Source organism: Strix aluco, chromosome 3 (genome assembly GCF_031877795.1).
Source record: "Strix aluco isolate bStrAlu1 chromosome 3, bStrAlu1.hap1, whole genome shotgun sequence".
NCBI classification, from domain to species: domain Eukaryota; kingdom Metazoa; phylum Chordata; class Aves; order Strigiformes; family Strigidae; genus Strix; species Strix aluco.
In genome coordinates this window covers 35578634-35601233 of record NC_133933.1, presented here as the reverse complement: position 1 = coordinate 35601233, position 22600 = coordinate 35578634, and the positions used below count along the sequence as shown (strand labels likewise).

At 39.6% G+C, this 22600-nt stretch overlaps 1 protein-coding gene across 1 annotated transcript in view; it reads left to right on the top strand.

Annotated features, from left to right (window-relative positions):
- PLB1 (phospholipase B1) overlaps positions 1 to 22600 on the top strand; it is an 81175-nt gene that overhangs the window by 16293 nt on the left and 42282 nt on the right. Inside the window, exons 13-25 of the mRNA XM_074820648.1 lie at positions 250 to 354; positions 1880 to 1972; positions 8173 to 8241; positions 9064 to 9144; positions 10596 to 10662; positions 11385 to 11443; positions 12516 to 12589; positions 13933 to 13976; positions 14809 to 14917; positions 15850 to 15901; positions 17836 to 17916; positions 19232 to 19297; positions 19990 to 20090. Of these exons, the coding sequence (XP_074676749.1) occupies positions 250 to 354; positions 1880 to 1972; positions 8173 to 8241; positions 9064 to 9144; positions 10596 to 10662; positions 11385 to 11443; positions 12516 to 12589; positions 13933 to 13976; positions 14809 to 14917; positions 15850 to 15901; positions 17836 to 17916; positions 19232 to 19297; positions 19990 to 20090 (1001 nt within the window). The remainder of the gene's footprint in view (positions 1 to 249; positions 355 to 1879; positions 1973 to 8172; positions 8242 to 9063; positions 9145 to 10595; positions 10663 to 11384; positions 11444 to 12515; positions 12590 to 13932; positions 13977 to 14808; positions 14918 to 15849; positions 15902 to 17835; positions 17917 to 19231; positions 19298 to 19989; positions 20091 to 22600) is intronic.

Below are 22600 nucleotides of genomic sequence, written 5' to 3'. Positions count from 1 at the left end.
TTGCTGGTCTTTCAAAGAGTAAATTAGAGTAAATCAGTGTAGCTTTCTTATAACTACAACGAGCTTACAATTATTATGTAAGAAGATAACATTAAATTACTGTCCTTGTTCTGGATTACAGAATTTTATTATTGTGGTTTATTAGGGATGGGGATAATCTTAATTCACTTTAAACCCTGACGAATTGCACATATGTTATTACACTCTTTACCTGATAATAATCATCTGATTAAATGGCTGTCTATTCAGGATGCTTGGGAAAAACTGATGGAGTCTGAGAGGTTTAATCAAAAGGATGACTTCACTGTCGTTCTTCAGCCTTCTCTACAAGGAAGAAATCTGCTGCTCAGACGAGTGAGTAAACTCAAGTTGCTCCATTCTTTCTGGATGGTATCTGCTGAGATTGAGTGCAACATTCAGCTGGCTCTTGCCTGTCTAGGCTGTGTGTAATGCTAGAAAACAGGGGTAGTCAGGCACATGCAGAACACACCTCAGGAACGAACACTGAGGTCCTGAGAGTGGAGCATGGGCTTCACACAGCATCAGTCGGAGACCCTCTGTTATTTGAATGGAATGTTCCTGGAGAAATCAAGTCACAGCACCTCTGTCACAAGTGTCTGGCAATTGTCAGTGCTGCTAATTTTTCCATATCTTTGTAGTCATCAGCATATTCATCCCTGAGTATGCTCATGTGTGTTAAGCAACAAAAGTAAAAAGTGGGTAACAAGAAGCATTTAAAAATGGGTAGGAGGGGAAAAAAATAAAGGTCTTGTAAACTGTTGGAAAGTAGAGTTAGCTCCTTGAAATGAGATTAATGCAGTCTGGGAACCTGTGAATGAATTTTGTCCAGATTTTGTACTGGTATAGTCAGTGGGGAATGTATGTAGATAGGGTTGCCTGGGATGTCAGACATGATTTTGTTGTAAGTGATCTTTAAAGGGAAGTTCAAAGGTCAAGGTTGTCTGAGACCTGGCAATGAAGAGGGAAAATATTACTTCTTAGATAATGGTTCACTCAGAGCAAGGTATCAAAATCCAACACATAACATTAGGTGGTTATTTGTAAAACAGGTGGTGGTGAGTCATGGTCTGGTTCCTGGGCATCATAATAGCTCCTTGAATTTCTGGTAATTCCATTGCTCCCCTCAGCTCAGTATCAGAACAAAGTGAACTGGGAGAAGAAATTTGTCTTCCAGGAAGGTTGGGGTCTGCTATGTTGCAAAATCTTCCTTTGCTGCTGGGTCATCTTATGCCAGGCTTTTTTTGTTGATGGCTGGTCCATATGCAAATGGCAGACTTTTAACTTTCATGGCATTAGTTTTTTTTCTTAGTAAATTGGTCTGTTATTGCCTTAAATGCCATCTTATGTCATAGGTGGATTCTTTATTTCTTCTGATTTGTGGTACAGCTGCAGGCCACCGTGTATAATCTTCCAAACTCTTCGAACAGTTACTTCCATTTAAAAATAAGCATGATCTCTTAAGACAAATACTGCATGCTTCCACTTTTTAAATGCATGTGTTAGCTAGAAGAAGTGTTGTTTATTCCAAATCACTCATGTGATCACATCTCTGAGTCTCCTTGATCTCTGATATGTCATTATTGTGATCACGCTTTGCTGTTGCTCTGGTCTTGTCTGGTTGATGTGCAGTTCCTTACAGTGGTAGATACAACAATCACTTACAAGAACAGCATCTGTTCTGTCTTGACACACCAGCAGTAACTGAGATCAGCAACAAGTGGCTTAATGAGAGTACCAGAGATTGATATTCTTTTGTATATGAATATTATTTTACAGATCAAGACCTTTTGTGGCTGAATATTTCATCTTTCCATACTCTCTAAGTGTTTTCTCAGGATTGAAATGCTTTCTCTTTCAGGGCAGGGATGGCTTCATTACCACATCAAAGACACAAGTGGAAACTCTGGAAGAAGAATATATTTTCATGGCTGTGGGTCTCTGGAACAACATGGTGAGTACCACAGACAATTTTGCTTACTGGACTAAGTACAGATGCCTGGTAACAACTCCACACTAACTAGGCTTTGAGTAGTGAGGAGGTGGGGGAAGGAAGAATATAGGAAAGAAACATCCCATGACTGCTATCCTCCACCGTGCAGAGAGACTGAACTCAAATAATGCTAAATGCCCTACATTCCAAAGACAAATCTCTTGCTGTTCTGTGGCTCCTACTTACTATCAAGAGTTTTTTAGAAAGGTTTCCAAAGTAGCCATTTGGGGAAGTCTGAGGGAGTAAATGAGCTGTGACAGACCCTTCTTTTGCTAGTCTTACCTCTGTGACAGTGTTGCACAGTGACAACTGAGGCTTGTTCTAACCTGAGATTATAGCGATTATATTCTTCTGTCTACTCTGTTCTGTATTCATACCCCCTCTTTACTAATGAGCCTCATAATGTTATCTCCTCCTTAACCATCATTCTTCTGCTGCTGTTGCTCATAGTAAAAAGGTGATAGATAGCCTTGAGGAGCTCCTGTTACTCCCTCAAGAGCTCGATGTCCTACCCAGCTGAGGAAAGACAACAAATTGTGCCTTCTAATGGGTGGAAGAGGGTGTCTGAAAGACCCGCTTGACCTTGAACACGATGACCAATTCTGTAGGAGGCTGTTTCCTTCTTCAGATTTGAGCTGCTGACACAGCATTTGTGAGTGTGACTGAGTGGATGTATGTACAGCTGGAGGGGTTTGCATTTTTAAATTGGTGATGGGGGCAAGTGAAGAAATGGGAGCTGCTTTTCAATATGAATGAGACAAAAAAGCAGGCAAGTGGTTTTGGACTCACCAGAGCAAAGTAGGATGTTACTGCTTAGTGCATATTATATTTGGATATGCCCTGATATCAGTGTTTTTGGATAAGATGTTGATTTTACTATTCGTTCTGACTTAGCAACTTTCAAAATTTTCTGCTTTTTTTTACTAATAACCTTCTTATACACCTACTTTTTTTTTAATTAAAAAGAATCTGCAATGGCCAATTAAGTTAGATTAAAGATAAAAGACTTTTTTGCTTGTTTTGCAGTCCACATGTTAGATTTTCATTTGAGAGCACCTACTATTCCTGTGTCTGTCCAAATTATCCTAAGCATGAAGGAAAAAATGTCTATAATGCAACTGCCTTTAACCACATTTAAAAATAAATCCAAGCAGATTGGCATGTTCTTGTTTCCTTTTATGCTAATTTTGGCAGTAGTAATGCTGTTGTAGCTCTGATAATTTAAAGAAGCAGGATTTGCAGGAAGAGGCTTTTACCCAACCAGATGATATAGCTAGAAAAATCATATAGTCACTTTATTAAAAGATGTTATCTTTTAGTTAAAGTTAGTAGGACTTAAGTAGGAGCCAAAGAGTTAAAAATTGATCAGCTGCTGAAGCTCTAACCTTGGAACAACCAAGTTGCATCCAGTTATCTCCTTTGTTGTTATCTGTGACATTCCTTATCATGATGTCAAAGTTCCTACCTCAGTTCTTCAATCATAAAATAGATGCCATAATAAGATACACGTTGGCTGCTTTATCATTGTTTTGCCTTAGTCCCACTAAGCAATTAGTGTCATTAGTCAAATGAGCAAAGCAAACACTGAAAGTCAGGTTCCTGAAGTATGAATTGAACAGTCTCTCTGTTTCTAGCAGTTTTCTGTAAAGAAGCTGAGCAAGTTACTTTAACAGCCCATGTCTCAGTGTCCCCATCAGCGTTGGAGATCTTTACCTAGATCACACAATCACCATCACCTAAACATGATCTGTAAGACACTAGAAAGCAGTGGCATATCCTCCTCAGATACTAATCATTATAAATATTGAAGCTAGTTGGGAGCAAACCACGCAAAGTATGAACATCCAATTTGCTCTGAAAAGTGGCCCTTTACATCTGCTCAGCATGGATTTTTCCATCAGCAAATTTTTGAAATGTAATGCTGAATATGTTTTCAGGTAGTGCAGAAAAGTCATGATTCTGACTGGAGAAGGACCACAGTGCCACCAGTTTGCCAGCCCATTTTATGCCTCTCCAGAAGGAAATGTTTGGGGACAACTGAAACTAAAGCTGTTGGATTCTGAGATCCACCTAACTGTGGCAATAGATCAGCCTGAATGAATATGTTTTCTAGGGCTTATCAGTGGGAAACTGACCTGCAGCTTTGAGTAATATCCTTTTCTTTTATCAGACTTGGCAATTAGAAGAGTTCATGTGCTTCTAATGGGCTTCACTTTCTTTTTTTTTCCCCAAGTCTAGACTGTAGCTCTTTTTTTTTTTTTTTTTTTTTTTTTTGGGTTTTTGGGGGGGGGGGTTTGGGTTTTTTTTGTTTTCTATGGCCTCTTACTGTCCGGCTCCTTAGATTTCAATTTATGCAGAATCCAATACTAGGCATCTTGAATATTCCTTGCAAGTAGTTGTGATGGTATCATTCCCAGTGTGAAACAGGTATATTGCCTTCTCCAAATGCAGGTTGTGTAGAAGGGGAGAGGACCAGGGTTTATCTCCTGAAGTTTAATAAATCATGCAGACACACTCAGTCAACTCAGCACTGATTTCTCTTTCCTGTCCTCTCAAATTCTTACACTTACCTTGCAACAAATTCCTTTTGTCCCTTTAGATTTTTTTTTTTATTTGCAGCTTCTGCCAACAGAAGACCCTTCTTCTTTCCCTCTGCTTCATTTTTCTGTCTCTAACCTTTTTCTGCACAGACTTGATTTGTTCTCCTGGGCTCTCTTCTTGAGCATCCCATTCTTTGGTGTATTACTCTATTCTTGTCACTTTAACTGCTCAGAGCATTTTGTGGAAACAGCAGAAGTGAAAAACTAAAAGCAAAATGAAGTGGTACTTTTAAGGATGGCTGCATTAGGGCCAGTTACCCAGACTCAGGCAGTGAGCATGCTGGGGAGCCACCAGAACTGGAGAATTGTCATAAAGGAGGCAAATACCAACTTTGCTTTATTTCAGAGTTTTTCCTCAGTGTGAGGGAACAGCCTAAGTGATCTGGTGGCAGAGAAAAATGTGGCAAAACCCTATCTTGCTACTGGTTTGAAGGGATACTACAGGAATGGTAGTATTCCCTTCATAATTCCTTTCTTCCTGTTTTCCTGCCTCCTCTTTGATTTAGTGGAACTTTCTTAGTACAGATGCAATCATCAGAAAGGCACCTCTCTGGGTAGGTTCCTTGTTGGCTTGTGATGGTATTCTGCCATGATGTAAAAACAGATGGTAATAAAGATGCTTTCAGCATAAAAAGCACTGGCAGGTGTCCTCACCTGGTAAAGGTCACTCTAGTTCTACTGGGAAGTCCAGTTAATAGTTTAACTGCTTCAAAAAAGAAACAAACCAACTCACGATGCAGTATTGGGAACTGATAGGAAATCAAGATCATGACTTGTTGAGCAGCAAACACAGCAGAATGAGGTGGTGCCACAGAACAGCATTCAGAGTGTTTCCCTCCTACTGTTGTCTGCTAGGCTGCCCTTACCCTGTTTTGAGGCTTGGTACCAGCCTCTTTCTTGGAATGATTACCTGCTTATTGGCCAAAGGGCAAAACCTTGAAAATCTAGTGGCAACTGGCAGTAGAGCTGCACTTCAGACTGGCTGAGAAGAAGCTGAGCTAGCAGGTGCTACGACTTTTCCTAGGTATGGCTGGATATTTTACCAAAACATTTCTAGCTATCTAGGAGCAATGTGGCTCATATGCTGAGCACATCAGACAACAGTCAGCTAAATTACATTGGGTATCTAGGAAAAGCTGAGAGAGGTTGATTGTTTACTTGGACAGCTTTGATGTTTACCACAGAGAGACTGATTGATTAATTTTGGCAAATGCCTACAATTTTACCCCTGAAAATATATCTGGGGGCAAAGCTCCTTTCGTGTGTGTAAAGAACTTAGACAAGAAGCTCTTGCTCTTGTGTTTGGCATTCTCTTGTGTAACAGAAAAGACCACAAAAAAACCTACCCTGCAACTATGAGAGAAACTGAAACCAGGCAAGAACCTGAATGGGAACAGCACTGCAGGAGGCTGCCTGTGCCTCTCTTCTGTGTGCAGGGGTTTACACTGACTGCTGCAGTATCAGAGCAGACCAGCACGCTAACCAGCCTGCATGACAGATATGCTGGAATTCAGGGGAGGTTTTGACTGACCACAGTGCTGACTTGGTGCCCAATTTCGTGCCCAGGACCTTGCAGTTCTGCTGCATGGGAGTTGTCAGTGTTTGCTGGGAGAACAGCGTCCCTCAACTGTCTGGAATGAATTGCCTTCTGGAGAAATTCGTTCTCATCACCCAACTCCCAACAACATAAGTGTCTAATACTTGTTTGAAATTCATTCCTAGCCAAGATATACCACTGTTGTCCCATGTTCTGTGGGATGATTCTGTGCTGGAAGAAGAATATTTTCTTTTAAGAATGTCATTAAATAGATACTTTGTTTTGTCCTAGGAGGATAGGAGAGTACCAGTTTCCAATGTATCTTTCCTCTGAGTTTCATTATTTTTGCACGTTTCAGGGCGTTCCTTTTATTCCTCTCAAAAAAAGCACTGACTCTGTTTCTTCAAATGCTTCTTTCAAAAAATATCAACTCTGTAAGCCTCTTCTTTATTCTCTGAATTTTCCCATTATTTTCATTGATGGAACAACCAAAATAGAGTATAACATTCCTGCCTAGAATGTATCAGTGACGTCAAGCCTGTTATTGTTGTGTTTTCCAGTCCCTTCAATCCTGTTTCTTTTGTAGTCTGCTGCTTCTGGCAGCTGCTGCTGCTGGTGCAAGCTGAGCAGACACTCACTGAGGAATCTAAATCTGTGGCCAACTCTTTTGGCTGTGACTGCAATTTAATTAGCACCCAGCAAGGTGCCTGAACAGGTGAAGTGATTCTTTGTGGTATTTACCACTTTGTGCTGTCAGTATTGAGTTTTGAATCATTTCATGATTTTTCATTAACAACAATGCATTCTCTATCTTGTTAGAAGATGGCCAACAAATATAAATATTATCAAGCAATTATAAATATTGTATGCGGAGTTGGAGGGCACCTTTTTGATGTTGTCTAACACTTATGAAAATGTAGATAAAGAAACAGTTCTGGAAGGTGGGATAAATTAGCAAGCGTTTAGTAGCACAGGCTACAGCCACCAGAGGATTGGTGTGTGACCTTAATGTGTTATATTCCATGTTTATGACTTTGCTGAAAAAAGAATTTGCAGTAGAGGGAGTACATAAAGTTAGAGTTCATAAGACAGAAGAAAAGGAGTTAATGCAGCTGAATGTATTACCAAAACGAAGATTTTTAGTTTTCCATTTATATTAGGGATTTTGTATTTTTACAGATTTTTATTATTATTATTGCTTCTGAGGTAAAGCGATGTGGATTTACCCAAGCCTCCAGTGTACAATCTGAGTCAAAACTGCATTTTCCAAGGAGTTTCAGTAACACCTTTTTTACTTCAGAGTTTCAATCCACTCAAAGTTGCTTTTCCTCCCACACAAAAGCTTGTATGTTTCTTTATACTTCTATATGAAAACTGTAAACCATAAACTTCCAAGTGTGACTTGCTCAAGAGTTTCACAGCCTGGGAGAAGACAAAAAATGTGGTGGATGAGGCCTGAGAGGATGGACAGGCTGCGCAAGGAGTTGTTACCTGGCAGCTGAGCTGTGGCAACCCACCCTTTGCTTTCTTATACCCAGACCATCTGGGAAGTAAAACTGGCTTGCAAATTGCAGTTAAGTTTAAACTTCATAACCATAAAGGGAGGAAAACTAATCATGAGGATGGTTTAAGCTATGCTCTTCTAGAGCATGTCTACAGTTACTGTGGTTGAGCTGATAAATAGCAACTTGATTGCAAGCAGTAGAATACTGTGGTATAAGATCAGTGCCTTGTGGGAAAAACACTTACAGGATCGACATTTCCAAGAGCAGAGTTAATGTGTGGATGGTTGTTTTAATGATGATGGGATGACAGTCTGATCATGTGAGAGGCCCTGTTCCTTGCTTTTGTAGGTATACATGTGGTATGTCATACATAAATAAATATTTATCATAAGCAAAACAAGTTTTTAAATATATATATGGACTTGATGGAAAACTACAGGCACTAGAGCTTTTGAGTTTCTGCTGCTCTCCCTTCCCCACACAGCATGTGTACAATTTCTCTGTTCTCTCCCTTTCCAGATGGAGCCAGTTGGACAGAAGCAGCCTTACGGTGTCACAAAAATGCTTCAGGTCCAGTGTCCATCTCAGGTAAAAGGGTTTCCTTATTGCTATGAGATTTTATTTACCCTTTGCAGAATTTCCAAGTTTTCAAATACTGTTGTTGTTGTTTTCTGAAGTTCTTGGGAATGTGAACTTGCCCAATATATTGCACTGTTAAAAATTTATAGTGTTCTTAAAGTTCATTGACACAGACTCTTTATTTTATAAAGATGAAACTCTGAAAACAAGAACTTTTGACACAATTTAGTTAAATCATCTTGCTGTATCAGATTTTTTTTTTATTCAAAATATAACTAGCTAATCTGAATTTATTAATTGTGGTTATCAGGGGTTCATTATCGGTATTAAAATCTGTGTCAGCAATAAAAATTAATCTATGTATTTTATATAATTTAGTCTTTCTGTGATTTGACTCTGTCTGCTGTCAGGTTTAACTATTTTAGTCCCTGGAGCTGTCAATACCCCAGTAGTATCTTCAGGGTCTGAGCATCTCGTGTTCAAAAGAACAGGTTCTTGAATGTTTTTGCATTTAAGCTCTGACTTCAATAATTTGATAGTGATAAAATATTACTGGCATCCAAAAGCTTCACTGAACAGCAATTAAAACATCAAAGAAATTGAATTTGTGTTTTGTTTGATGTTAGGTTTAAGGCAAGAGGTGGTGCTGTGTCTAGAGCATACCAGGGCTTAATTTTCAGGTCTAACCCAGTTTACTTCACTAGTGCAATGTTCATCCAAAAATTAATACTGTAAAGATTTTCTTCTCTTGGAAAATCTAGCCAGAAGACTTTAACATCGGCTGACTGTGTTTCCTCTAGTATTGTTAAACATACTCTCTTCACTCTGCAGGAAAATCCATATTTGTTCACATATAGAAATAGTAACTACTCATCTGCCCTGGAGACATCAAACACCAAAGAAACACCTCAGGTATAGTAGGAATGTTTGCATCATATAGACAGGGTGTATTTCAGGGAGTGGGGCAGGTGGGTGAGAGTGTGTTGCAGACTAATTAAACAGTGCTACCCGGGAAAACTAAATACAAAGTTGTCCATGCTTGACTAAATAGTCAGATGCTTAATAGCACATTTTCTCCTTGGTGGATTTTGTAGAGTGTGATTTAAGGTAGATGTGTTCAGACAGCCTAAAGTAAGTCTTGCCTTCACTGTTAAGAACCTTTGTAAAACATCTGGATAACAATGTTAATTTCCCTGGGATAAGAGGATAGTGAAAATGGGACCCTTTAGTCCTACCATGGAGGAAACTAGATCAGATCAGTATGACACCACTGTGTGGGTCTAATTTAATCTCATTTACGCCATAGTAAAACTGAAGAACAATGGATTTTTTAATTTTTCTTTTTTGTGAGACAGTTGCAGATTAGATGTGCAGAGATAAACAGCCATGGGGGGTTTTTTGTTGGTTTTTTTTTTTTTTAAGTCATGGTACTCTGATTGTGAACAGAACTTGGTGTTCCCACACAGCTACAGAGGGAGGTGATAATGCTCATTTTCATGCCCCAGAACACAGTGTCTAGACCACATCTGCACTCAAAATGGCCTGTACGTCATTAGAATAATAATATACTTTCTCCTCTCATTTTAATATAATGCCATCTGTTTTGTTAGTTACTCAGGGTGTATAGACTTCTGAATGGGGCAATGGTACCTACCACTCTGATTTTTGGTAGTAGCTGTGGTGTAGGAGGCAAGAAGCAACACTGTGTAATATGTTGGGTTTGGTTTTTTTTTTTTAAATAAAAAACCAAAATGGAGCAATGGGACAAGACACACAAGTATCTTTTCCTTAGGCAAGTTAAGCTACTTAAGGAGTTCTGTAATGAGATTTGGGGCAAACACATGTCCTTGGGTCTTGTGCGATGGTGTGCTCTGGTATACAGATGGTCAGCCTTCACTAACAGCAGACCTTGGGGATATTTCTGTCGGTAGGCTGCAACCCCGAAGAGCCAGGAGGGCAAATCTCTGGCTGCACGTAGAGGGCTGCATGCGGAGAAGTCAAGCTCATGGCCTGATGACGAAGATATGATTTCATACTGGGATATTCCAGGGATGTTCAGTTTCTCACAAAAAGATGTGAACTCACCTAGCTCAGAGTATGGCTGCACAAAATGTTGCATAGCTGAATGCAGCACGGCACACAGTCTGAAATAACTGGCCCCACTGGTAGGCAAGAGCTGTGCTGCACTAATCTGGCCACGTGACTTCTGAGCAGTCTGAGCTTGTGCCTGCCTTCAAAGGGCAGTTGTAGGCATGGCCTGAAGACAGGAAATTCATTAATCCAATGCTCTGAGACAGAAATGGTTTATTACAACCAGAGTATAGTTAGTCTGATGTGAAGTCTTGCCCTGTCTGTCTTTGCAGGAGAGGAGTTATGGAACAAATATTCCTTGTTTTGACCGGGGTCCCTCTGATACAGTTCCGGTTTCAGGTACAGTCCTATGCAATTTTATTGTAGAGCTACTTCATTTGATGATAGAAGGAGAACAGGAACTGGGTTTAGTTAGGAAGGTACGCTTTTATTTGAAGCAGTGCACTCTATTGACTCTGGCTTTTAAGTTTCTTTTTGGAACAACATAAGTAGTTGTATAACAAGATGCAAGTTTTCCCTCAAGGATGGTGAAAGCTTATGCAACTGCACCTTCCATGTACAAAGAAGTGACAGTGGAAAAGACAGGAGGTAGTTGGGTACTTTAGTTGCTGGGATGGGAAAACTGTATGTGTATGGAGTAGGGGCTCTTGTCAGTGCAATCTGGGGTGCAAAAAGCCACATGGAATTCTGTCCCCAGGTGGGTTTTGTCTTCCCTCAGAAGCTGTGATGGTCCCCAAATTTCTACCCTGTGCTGGCACTGGAGCTGTGCCTGCTTTTCAGTTGCTTCCACTTGTTAAAAGGAATTTGAGTAAGCACAGATGCAAGACTGAAATCTTAGTGCCTCCCTTGTTGCTGTAGCTAATACCCAGCTATGGCACCAAGAATAATTTCTGATTTGATAACTGTCTGTGTCTGTCATTCTGAGATGATGCTGTCATGAATATTAAAATACTGTCTTTGCAATGCTTTATGCTTAGTCTAAGGAAAATTTTGGATAATCATCACAATTTTAAGTTTTCTTTCCTCTCTCCCTTACACTACCTTTATTTTTTATTTATTAGTTCATAATTTAAAACCAGCAGATATTCGGGTGATTGGTGCCCTGGGAGATTCACTCACAGTAAGTAAAGATCACTGGATAGCCAGTTACTTGTTAAAGCATAGCCATACTTGTTAAACCAAGCAATGAAAAAGCACTTCTGAATTTTTAACCCTAGAAATAGAATATATAAAGTTACACCCTATTGAGCCAAACACATTTTTCACATATTCTTTTCCATACTCCACCTTGACTGACTGGCAATCAGATCATGAGTCTAATCTGAGTGTACAGTTCCCATTTAACATTCACAAGAGTGCTACACAGAGAAGAGATGCACGATTTGATCGGGCAATGACAAAACCAGTCTGCTAGAGTGGTCTTGCAATGATTGCTTTTCTTTACTGATTCTAGGCAACTCCTGAGGTATTGGCCTTCAAAGCTATTAGTAAGCAGCGTAAACAGAAAAAATTCTGCAGCTAATTGTGTATAGATGTATATGATAATACCAAGGCCTATAAAGCCATGTCCACTTATACTAACTAAATATTTGAGTACAATTGCAATAGATCATCAGGTATGTCAAGTGTAACTTTTCTTGAGAATTTTTTTAACGCTATTCCTGGAACTATGTAAACTCGTTACACCTAGACTGGCTGTGATTCTGCAATCAGTGACAACTGCTTCACTGCTTATATCCTAATTCATGTTTCTTATGTGTTCTGTGCTAATTACAACACTAAATCCTTGTAGTCTCCTTTCTTGGGGAAACTGGGGGAGGGAAGATGTAAAATCACCATGCCACTTTTTAATGTGAGGAACACTATAAATTATTCATTCAGGACCATTGCTATCTTATTTATTCCTTATGTAAATGTAGAATTATATGAATATTTGAACATTCTCAACCAATTTTTTCCTCACTTGATCTAATCAAGAAGTTAATAGAAGAAGGTAATGCACTGGAGCAGAGTTAAAATACTCTCAGCCCTCGATCCTCCTGAGAACAAGGATCTGTGATATTTGGGGAAGACAACGTAGCTTGCTTCATTAATATACTCTTTAATTATTTTCTCTAAGATCAGTCAGAGAACTAATTACTGTAGAAATCCTTATTTTCTGAAGGTGAACTCCTCTCCTCTTCTACTTCCAGGCAGGTAATGGGGCAGCATCCAAACCCCATGATGTTCTGGATGTCCTGACTCAATACCGAGGTGTTTCTTGGAGGTGAGTCCCAGGAATTTTCTCCACAGTGGGAGGGAATCCATTTTCTTGGGTTTTGATATGTATAGTTGTTCTTGTAGCAAATGGAGGCTTGTGGAGAGTGAATTTTATTTTGTTTTGCTTGGAGGCACATGGTTGTGCTATTACTCATGATAAATAAAATATTCAAACTAGTGGCTATCTAGAGTAAAACATAGCATAGCTGGAATAGGCCTGGATACGCGGATGAAACGGGGTCCTTGTTAAGATGGTCTCTTCTCCTCTCACTGTTGTAGCTATTGCTAAGGGGACTTCTAGATCCCAGAGCCATTGCACCACTTGCGCGTTCTGCATTTCTGTCCCTGCTCTTTCCATATCCTGCCTGCTCTTCCCCTCTGTTGCCCATGTCACCCATTTATCTCATTTAAAATCAGCGGTCTACAAAAAGTCAAAATGGGATCTTTTTTGCTGCTGCTGTTTCATACACAGTATGAAGGATTGCCTTCACCCTTTCCCACTATTGCTTACATCATGCAGAACAGTTTATGAATTATGAGTTAGTACAGACTTTTACATATGCAGCGTTTTATTAGACAGGTCAAAAAGTCACTCTGAAAAAAGGCAATCATGTTCACTTGTTATTCTACAACTGTATGATTTAACACCAAACCTGTCAGGCTGATTTTCTGTTCATCATTTCCTACCCACCTGAGCCACTGCAGCTCAAGTGGGTAAGAATTAAATGGATACTACAGAGGTGTTCTAAATCCAACTTTTTATATTTTGATCTTTAGTAATAATCTACTGACGTTTTTGGGGAAAAAATATACTAGCATTTTCTACAGCATGAAGGAGAGCAAAGAGCACACAGACATATGGTGAATTTTACCAGCCTAGTAGTATTCTTCCAGTTGAGTGAAATGGAGGGCGAAAGGTATTGAATATACTTATCGCTCTGAAATATATGCTTTTAGAACTTGTTGTTATGGATACAAAGGATTTGTTAACTGAAAATGGAAGTAATAAATATTTTAATAGGGACAATAGCAAAGATGGCAGCTTTACAAAATTCTCATTTCTTTCAGTTAGGTTTGAACGTATGCCAAAACACGTGAGAGAACTGAAAGGGCATCTAGTGTACAGGGCTTTTAATATGATTATTATGATTATGACAGAGTCTCTGATTTTGTGACCCCATTGGTATGCACACGAAGAGCTTGCTTTGACTTAGTACAACCACCAGAGAATGTGCTGTGTGCATGGGTAGAAACCCCATAAGGGGGAGCTCTCTTACTTAGTCCACTGCCTTACCAAGTCCATCGTATCTTGGAACATTTTTTTTTTTTCTTATTCTTTCTTTTTAACAGTGTTGGAGGAAATGAAAACATAAGCACAGTCACGACACTAGCAAGTAAGTGCCTTTTTCCGTAAACTTGATAAATATCTGGAGCTGTTTATTGGAACAGCTGTTATTATAAAAGAAGACATGAAGAAAGATTTACAATTTGTAACATGACAGAACCAATCCCTTTTATTCAGTGTCCAGTGCTGAGTAAAAGTTGCATAACAACCAGACTGTAATGTGCTGTGCATGACTTAACTGTATTTTGTAATTCCTAGGGGCTTGGTTGTTTCAGTATTCTTCTGTTGGTTATAGTTCTGTCCAAAATGTGTTGGGGATAGATGAAGCAAAGATCTTACATCATAGCCTAAAGAAACTATTTTGACTGTATGGGAAAGTTGTTTTAGGCAGGAGCAGAATCATGTTACAAGATCAGATTTTACATGCTTTTTAGAGGTCAGGGCATTTTAGATCTGGGTGTTTGTAAGGCTGCTTTGTAACCTAAGATCTAGAAGGGAATCTTGGGTCTTTGGGTTAATACATCTGGGGAGATCAGGCTAAAGGATTTGATTCCAACTCATCTGCAGTTAGAGTATGACGGCATGAGAGTCTCCTGACTGAGCATAGGGTTACTCAGCCTCGCTTACCAGGCAAAATGGTGTTGCGAGCCAAGATTGTGTTAGGTCATGAGATATCTGAATTCATGAAATTCAGATATCTTGAAGGCAAGGAAATAATTATATGGTGATGAATCTCCACATTTATTATACTTAAAGATTAATTTTTTTGATAGGTATCTCTTAAAGCTTTTTAACAGTCTTTTACTAAGGTCCAGTCTTTATAACCTCATTTGCTACCTGCTGCAGTAAGCAACATTTCAGGGTGCTGTCTTTTTCTGCAGACATACTCCGTGAGTTCAACCCATCCCTGATAGGGTATTCCATTGGCACTGGAAAAGAAACTACAGATAATGCTGCGCTCAACCAAGCTGTTGCAGGGGATCTTGCAGAGTAAGAGGAAAACTCTTTTAACTTTAATAGAAAGTTGATTTTTCTTTAAAACTCAGTTCTAACTAAAAAAGGCCCAAACCCTGGACTTCGTCAGGAGTGCAATAAGGCTGATAGGCAAACAGAAATATATTTCTTTAGCCCATCTCTAGGATGAAGGTCAAGAAATGTGATGGGAACTTTGCAGTGTTTCTAATCTACATCAAATAAATTTAGAAGCAAAAGCAGTGCTTTCTCTAGTATTTTCAACCAAGAAGCCCAAAGCACTTTACAAGCACTTCTCGGAAAGCTTCACATCCCTATTGTGAGGCAGAGAAAAAATATCCCCATTTTATAGGAGGTATATCCAAACCCTCTTGTCAGCAAGTCCAAGAGTTCGTGTAGAGAAACTAAGAGAAAATTGTGGATTGCTTATGGTTGGTCTGTGGCAGAGCTGGGAATTCACTAGAGACCACTATGCCCAGTCTTCAGTGAAATTCGTATCATATCTTTTTCTCTTGGTAACACTTCTTATAAGACATGCCTCAGTGGCTTGAGGTCATGTAATAACATTGATACACGCACAGATGCTTCAGTGATATGTGTATCAATAGCATCTGTCTGATGTTGGGAAGGAGCAAAGTGCATTTATTTTGTGGTAGCACACTGTATTTTCTCTATAGCACATAAAAGTGTAACTATGCAGCACTTGAAAGTGTCAAATGCCTGTTGGATGCTAATTGTTTTCTCATTTTTGCCATCACTGTCTCAAAATATAGCCTTTTTTGGATATCATACCTTTCGTTCACTGAAAATTGGACTTTCCTAGGTTTTTTTTGCCATTATGTGAGGAATGTCCGTTCATCAGCTTTCCTCTTTGCCTTGCTGTCTGTGCAGGATTCCTTTTTTATATATATTATTTTACTTTTATGATTTTATTTTTCTTTTATTTTTAGGGATGTTCCTGCACAGGTTAGAAGACTAGTGGACCGCATGAAGAATGATACCGTGAGTTTAACATGTCATTAATATCTTAAGAATGGAGTTACTTGGCATCATTAGTTTCTAACAGACCAAGAGCAGATGCCAACAGTGGGTGTCAAACACTAAAGCTATGGGTACAGCAGTGCACAGCGTAATATTCCCCGGTGCAGAGTGTGAGTCAGTACAAAATAATCTATAGCTTTGTCCTAAATTAATTTGTACCAGCATGTGATAGTTACCGTGAAACCCAGATAATTTTTATCTTCTTATCATTTTTACCACAAGTGGCTGGTAGATTCAGTGCCATTGCTTGCCTTCCCAACCTGTAAGATAACAGAACTTTTTCTCTGCTAGGATTTTGCTGTGGTACTGTTAACTGTCTTGTAAGCACATTGTTTTTGCAGCAGTAATGATACATGCTAGGATGAAAAGCTTGCTCACAACAAGTGGCAAATCATGTGGAGTGAACATGTGAAGTAAGGAAAGTCCTTGTTTTCTTTAAAAACAATTTATTCCCTTCTTTCATTTAGTCATCAGCTGATATTTGCCTTACACACTTGTTGTTAAGAATTATTTGACTAATAGTCTGTAAAACACATTAGGCTGAGGATTGCTTGCATATCTTTAACCTCAACTAGTGCTTTGAATGTTTGCTATTTGTAATTTGACAAATGTGCTATGCAATCAGTGGCCTAAGTTACATGATATTATTTTGGCTTTCCAATTGTGCATTTGGAAAGTGGCCAAACAACCTTCAAGATAACTGTGTGTGCATGTCTAGTATAAATACTCTGGTGAATACATATTGGCAAAAATATTTGCAGTACCTTCCTTTTTGGTTCACTTTCTCGTAAACAAGATTTCACTCTGATGGCTGTATATGAAATGAGATTAAAAGGGATAGCAACTAACAATGAAGCGGTTGGATGGTTTTCATTCAAACCATTCGAGGCTCCTAAGTACTACTCTGTCGTATTTATTGGCTTGGAAATGTAACACAACAGAAATGAATGCAAAAACTTTTTATCCAATTAATAAACTTTCTAACTAGAAAGAATGTTCATATTAGAGGTCATATATCTTTGATTTAAGAACTCCTTTTTTTTCTCTTGTTTTAAAACACCTGTTTAGTGCAGGAAGAAAATTTTGCCCTCTTTTAAGTACATTTTGAGACCAAACTACTGAACAGTGTGTTTACTAGCTGGGATATGTTGCCTTCTGCCTTTGAAGATATGTGTTTTTAAATCACTGGATGCTGATGTACTATTGCTGCTTTTATTAGTAGTATTTTGCACTGAAATTGAAGCATTAAGATAGAGTACAACATCCGCTACATGGTACTAAGCATATCTGAACCTTTCCTCAAAGCTAAGAAGGTGTATGTTTACAGTAGCATTAGCATTAGCTATACCTTGCATTAGCTATACCTTTGCAAAATCCTTCCATACCAAGAAGTGCCATAATTTTTTACCAGTATTGTTAGATAGAGTTAATATTGCTCCTCTATTCTTTGCAGTTTGTCTCACAGCAAGACTAAAATACATTGCCCACCAGGGTTTTCCAGCAGGATAGCTGCATTATTTATGACACAGTAAAATATATACCATCATTTTTGCAATGAAGATATATTCCTAGAACTGCAGGAGGAGTCACTCAGTGTGTACACAAGATATTACTAAGAAAAGCATACAGATGGATTTTGAGAAATAGTTTTCTGAAGGAAATAATTTTGCATGGTGCTACTGATATTGTAAACCTTACTTAGATCGTAGTAGTTTCTACATCTTCAGTCATGACTACAAATTCATTTTTGTTGTGGATGCTTGGAGAACTATACCCAGGTAACATGAGAAATGTTAAATTTGTGTTTAGTGTGTTGCCTGCTGCCCCCTCACCTTTCTTTTTTTTCTTTTTAAATTTAAATTACTAACTTTCATTCCATCTCCTTGTGTGTGCAGAGAATAAATTTGCAGACTGACTGGAAGCTCATAACACTTTTCATAGGAGGAAATGACCTATGCAAATTCTGCAACAATCCAGTAAGTCCCCTGATGCCTGCAGCATGAGCTGGGCCAGCCTGGGCATAGGGTCTCTCTGCACTGCAGTGAATGAGAGGGCAGAACTCAGTGGGTGAGACCAAAATAAGGTAGGGCTTATTTGTGCAGCTCTGGAATGTAACTGTACTGAGACCTTCAGGTTGTTCAACCTGATGTTATGATAAATGAAGTGATAACTTTAGAACACGTGTAAATTACATAATGGTGTCTACATTGTTTTGCAGATAACTAAGATGACTTTCTGTTATCTAGTCACTTTATCACCTGTTGATAAAAGGTCAAGGGTTTTTGCTCTTCTTTGCCTTGTGCACAGTCACACTGCTAAGTCTTACTGCTATGGAAATGGTTCTACCCACAGCTCATGCTGATGCAATATATATAATATAGTATATTTTTTATATGTATATAATTATATATATATATACATACTGTATATAGCCTTTGGTATGTGTGAGTATAGAGGAGATGAAAGGCTGGGGCAGATCCTTCACTTAGTGATGAGTCTTACAAGCAGCAGAGCACATACTTTTCATTCTGCGTGGTTAATTTCAGCTTGGGAAAACCAGCAAAGCAACACAGTAAGATGGTTATAAAACAAGGAGCAAATTAACCATTCCTACCTTCTGCTTCTGACCCAGACACAAAATGGCAGTCACAGGAGTGTGAGTGGTAAGAAGATAATGCATCTGCATCCAAAGATCACAGTGATACTTCCTTTATGTTGCACAGCTACAAATAGTGCCAACCACAATGCTCTTGGTAGGCTGTGATTTAGGAAATAAATAAGGTAGCTGTCTATCTTTGTAGAGTAGGCCAGTGGGGCCTACAACTTTTGCTTGAAACTAAATCAAAGAGAATTAAGGCTGAAAATGAGAGGTGTTTCTCATAGGGAAGCTTATTTGACTGTTGAATAGTTCCACAAGTGAAGAAGTAAAAGTTGGATTACTTGAGACAATTAAAGGGTTTAAACCACTCAAATGGAACAGGGAAATTTCACTGCTGAGAGGCAAGTATATAAAGTGATTTCATTCCCAAATAAATGCCTAAGCTTTGCCAGTTATTATTTGTGGCAGGTATGTTGCTAATATTCCATACAGCAGAAACAAACTTACTTTTACACAAACTGATCTCTCCCAAGCAAGCCTGGGGATGGAGGATATTGTAATGTCTCATGAGGCCCCCTGAATTTGCTCCCTCACTGGTATCTGGTGGCTGCTGGATCTTTTCTTGTGAGACAGTCACTGTTGTACCTGCTTGAGTAAACTGATTATAAAATTCAATCCTCTTGCTTCAACAGGTACAATATTCTCCTGAAAACTACACCTACAATCTGCAAATAGCTTTGGACATACTTCACAGAGAGGTAAAACATTTTTTTCTAGTATGTGGGAGTGGGGATCGTGTTCTGTTTGTAAAGAAGTCGCTGATTATTGATTGAGAATTTAGTTCCTCGCTTCCATCTGCGGAGCACTGCTGTATGATGCTTGTTTGCAGGAAAATATTTGTGACAGACAGAAAGGGCTGGAGAAGTATTTTATCGAAGGAATAAGGATGTGCTCAGTTCTAGCTGATGTGCTGTGGACAAATGACATCAAAAAGTATTGTAACAGGTTTGAACAAACATGTGGTATTCAATGGCTAGGAAATTCGTTGCTTGCTCATTATACTGCAAGTAAGTACATTTTTTGTGGTCTTTGAGAGAGATTCTGATATTCCAAATGCGGGTGAGGACGATGAGAGTATTTGAAGAGTTAACAGGTGTCTGAGCCATGCTGAGACCTGTAACAACTTGTTTGGACATTTTTGAAGTAATCATTTTCAAGTGACCAGCCATCAGCATTTAAAATAGAACTAAGCAGCTCCGTCAGGGGCTGTAATTTAGTATTGCATGTGTGGGGGATGAATTATTGAGAAAGTACTTTGAACACCTCTGTTATAAATAATGCAAGCTGCGTGAATCAGCAGGCTGCTACCTGAGGTCTGCTGTGGCTGTGTAGGGGCAAAGATGGCACTCTGCTCGGTCGTTGGCTATGGGTTTTCTTATTCTCTTGGCAGGTTCCACGGGCGTTTGTGAACCTGGTGACAGTGCTTTCCATAGCAAGCCTCCGGGAGCTGCATGCATCAGAAAACAATACCTGCCCAAAGCTGCTTATGAGGTTTGAAGATGATTTATGTTACAGCTCTCACTGTTGCTCACAGAAGGCTGCAAGGTCTTTTTGGGAAACTTTTTTTCTTAAAGGGAAAATGTTCTAGTATTTGAGACCACCAAACACCTTTGTGTGTGCAGATGTACCTACATGTTGATTTCAACACAGCATTTAGAAATACCTGTCTATCTGTCACTGTCTCTGTATGTAAGCCCTACTGTTACCACTTTTTGTGGAGGTGCCATTTTAATGATTCATCACTTATGCTTGCAAGGGAGTTCAAGCCAGAGCAGACAGAGCTCAGCTGTGCACTCTGGGCAAAGACAGAGAAGAGATTATGACACAGGATTTTCTTAGTTGATCACTATAAACTAGTTTTATTTACAGATTTGCTTTTCTACAGTCTTAAAACTCTCCCTCTTTCTTCTGTAGCTTCCGATCTCTGGAATCTCATTGCTGATTATTAGTTTTATTGTTAATTAGTCTCTGAAGTAGATGTCTGGGATGCTTAATTGCACTACCGGTTGCCCTGTGGCTCAACAATCCTTCCAGGTCAGCGTGAATCTGCCACTGAGGTGGCAGATCTGTGCCTCAGTGAGCTTCTGGTGACTCAGGTAGGGTCCAGCATGTCCCCCAAGACTTGCTCCTGGCAGGACTTGCTTGGTTTCAGAAAAGCAAATCTCTGCTTTTCTGGACAGACAGGCAGAATAACCTTGTCCTGTGAGTGTCAACAGCTATCAAAGGTGGTTTTACAGGAGGAACATAGATGCAACGCTCTTGCTCTGATTTAAGGGCTCTCTGGTGGCTGTCAATGGAAAATTACCTTTTAAACTCAGAGTGCTGGTGCTTCCAATAACTGGTTGTGTTTTTTCTTTTTAACAAAGGTTACTGGCTAGAGCACACGTGTATCTCAAGACCCTAATCATTGGACAAGGATAGTTAGTGGAACCCTTAAGATTAGATTATCTCAAGATACTTGTAACCTTTCCCCATCATTTCAGGTGCCATGCTGAATTTCACATTTGCCTGTCTGGCAGAAAGCCAAGTTTACAGGGTACTAAGCAGACCTTGTGTGCGATAATAAATACCATGCTACTGAATGAAGAAGGACCTGAAGGAGTCTTTTGATTTTGAAAGCTTATCTGTAACAAGTAACCTAAGAAGAGAATGTCTCCACTAACTTTGCCTGCTTATGTTACTGAAACACTTTTAAAAACACAAATTAGGTTTCTATTGCTTTTCATAGAGATGTACTGTAGAAATAAAATCTTGGTTTTTTAGTTGCTCTCCATTAAGACAAGTTTGGAGGTGGTAGGAATCTGTGTTTACTTTATACATATCAACTGCATCTCTATAGGAGGTATTTCTCTAAAGACATCTCTCGGGGATGCTTTACTGTGATCATATGACAGGATTTTTAAAAGGAGATGTTTTTCTTATTTGGATTTGTCAAGTAATAGTGAGGCATGCCCAGGAAGAGGCAGCATCAGAAGAAAAAATTCTTGTGCTAGAAGGATCAAAACTTCAGGGAGGGATAAAGGTGGCCAACATAAGTTCACAGAAACTTAAAATGGCTCAGGTTGGAATGGCTCTCTAAGGGTGGAGATTCCATCATCAGTCTTGGTGTCTGTTTTGGTGCTCTGTCAACCTCCACGTGAAACATCCTGCAATTTTTGTCTCAGTTGATTAGAACGAATTTGTGGGAACTCTGTCTTGAAGAATGCTTGCATAGTTCTGCTGAAGCAAACCACGTTGTGCAGGTGTACTTATGAATGGGTTTTGGTGGGTTGGCCCCAGGTGGCAGCCAAGCACCCACACAGCCACTTGTTCACTCCATCCCAGCAGCATGGGGGAGAAAACAAGAGGAACGTGAACAAGAAAATGCATGGGTCAAAATAAAGACAGGGAAATCACTTACCAAGTACCATTGCAGGCAAAGCAGACTTGACTTGGGGAACTTAACTGAATTTATTGTCCATTAGCATAAATATTTAATTAATGATTCAGGTATTGGGAAACTAACAAACAAAAAAGTTAAACAGTTAAAACACCTATCCTCCCTCATTCCCAGGCTCAAATTCACTCCAAGCATCTCTCCCTCCCTCCTTGTTACTACAGGGTACCTTCAGTCGCTTCAGTGAGTCACAGGTGGTGCAGGGGGTTGGGGTCTCAGTGCAGTGGTATCTCTCTGCCACTCCTTCATTCTCACTCTTGTCCTGTGCTCTGGCATGGTCCTTCAGACATGTGTCTGCTCTGGCATGGGCTCATCCACAGGCTGCGGTCCCTTCAGGGGAGTGCCTGCTCTGCCATGGAACACCTTCTCCTTTATTCGCACTGTTCTCTCCTCTTGTCCCTTTCTGGTGTTTTCTGCCCTTTCTTAAACAGGTTTTCACAGAGGCACTGCCATCTTGGCTGACAGGCTCAGCTGTGCCCTGTGGTTGGTCTGTTGAAGCTGGCTAGAACCATCTGTGTCCAGCACAGGCAGTCCTGGACTCTCCTCTCAGAGGTCACGCCTGATG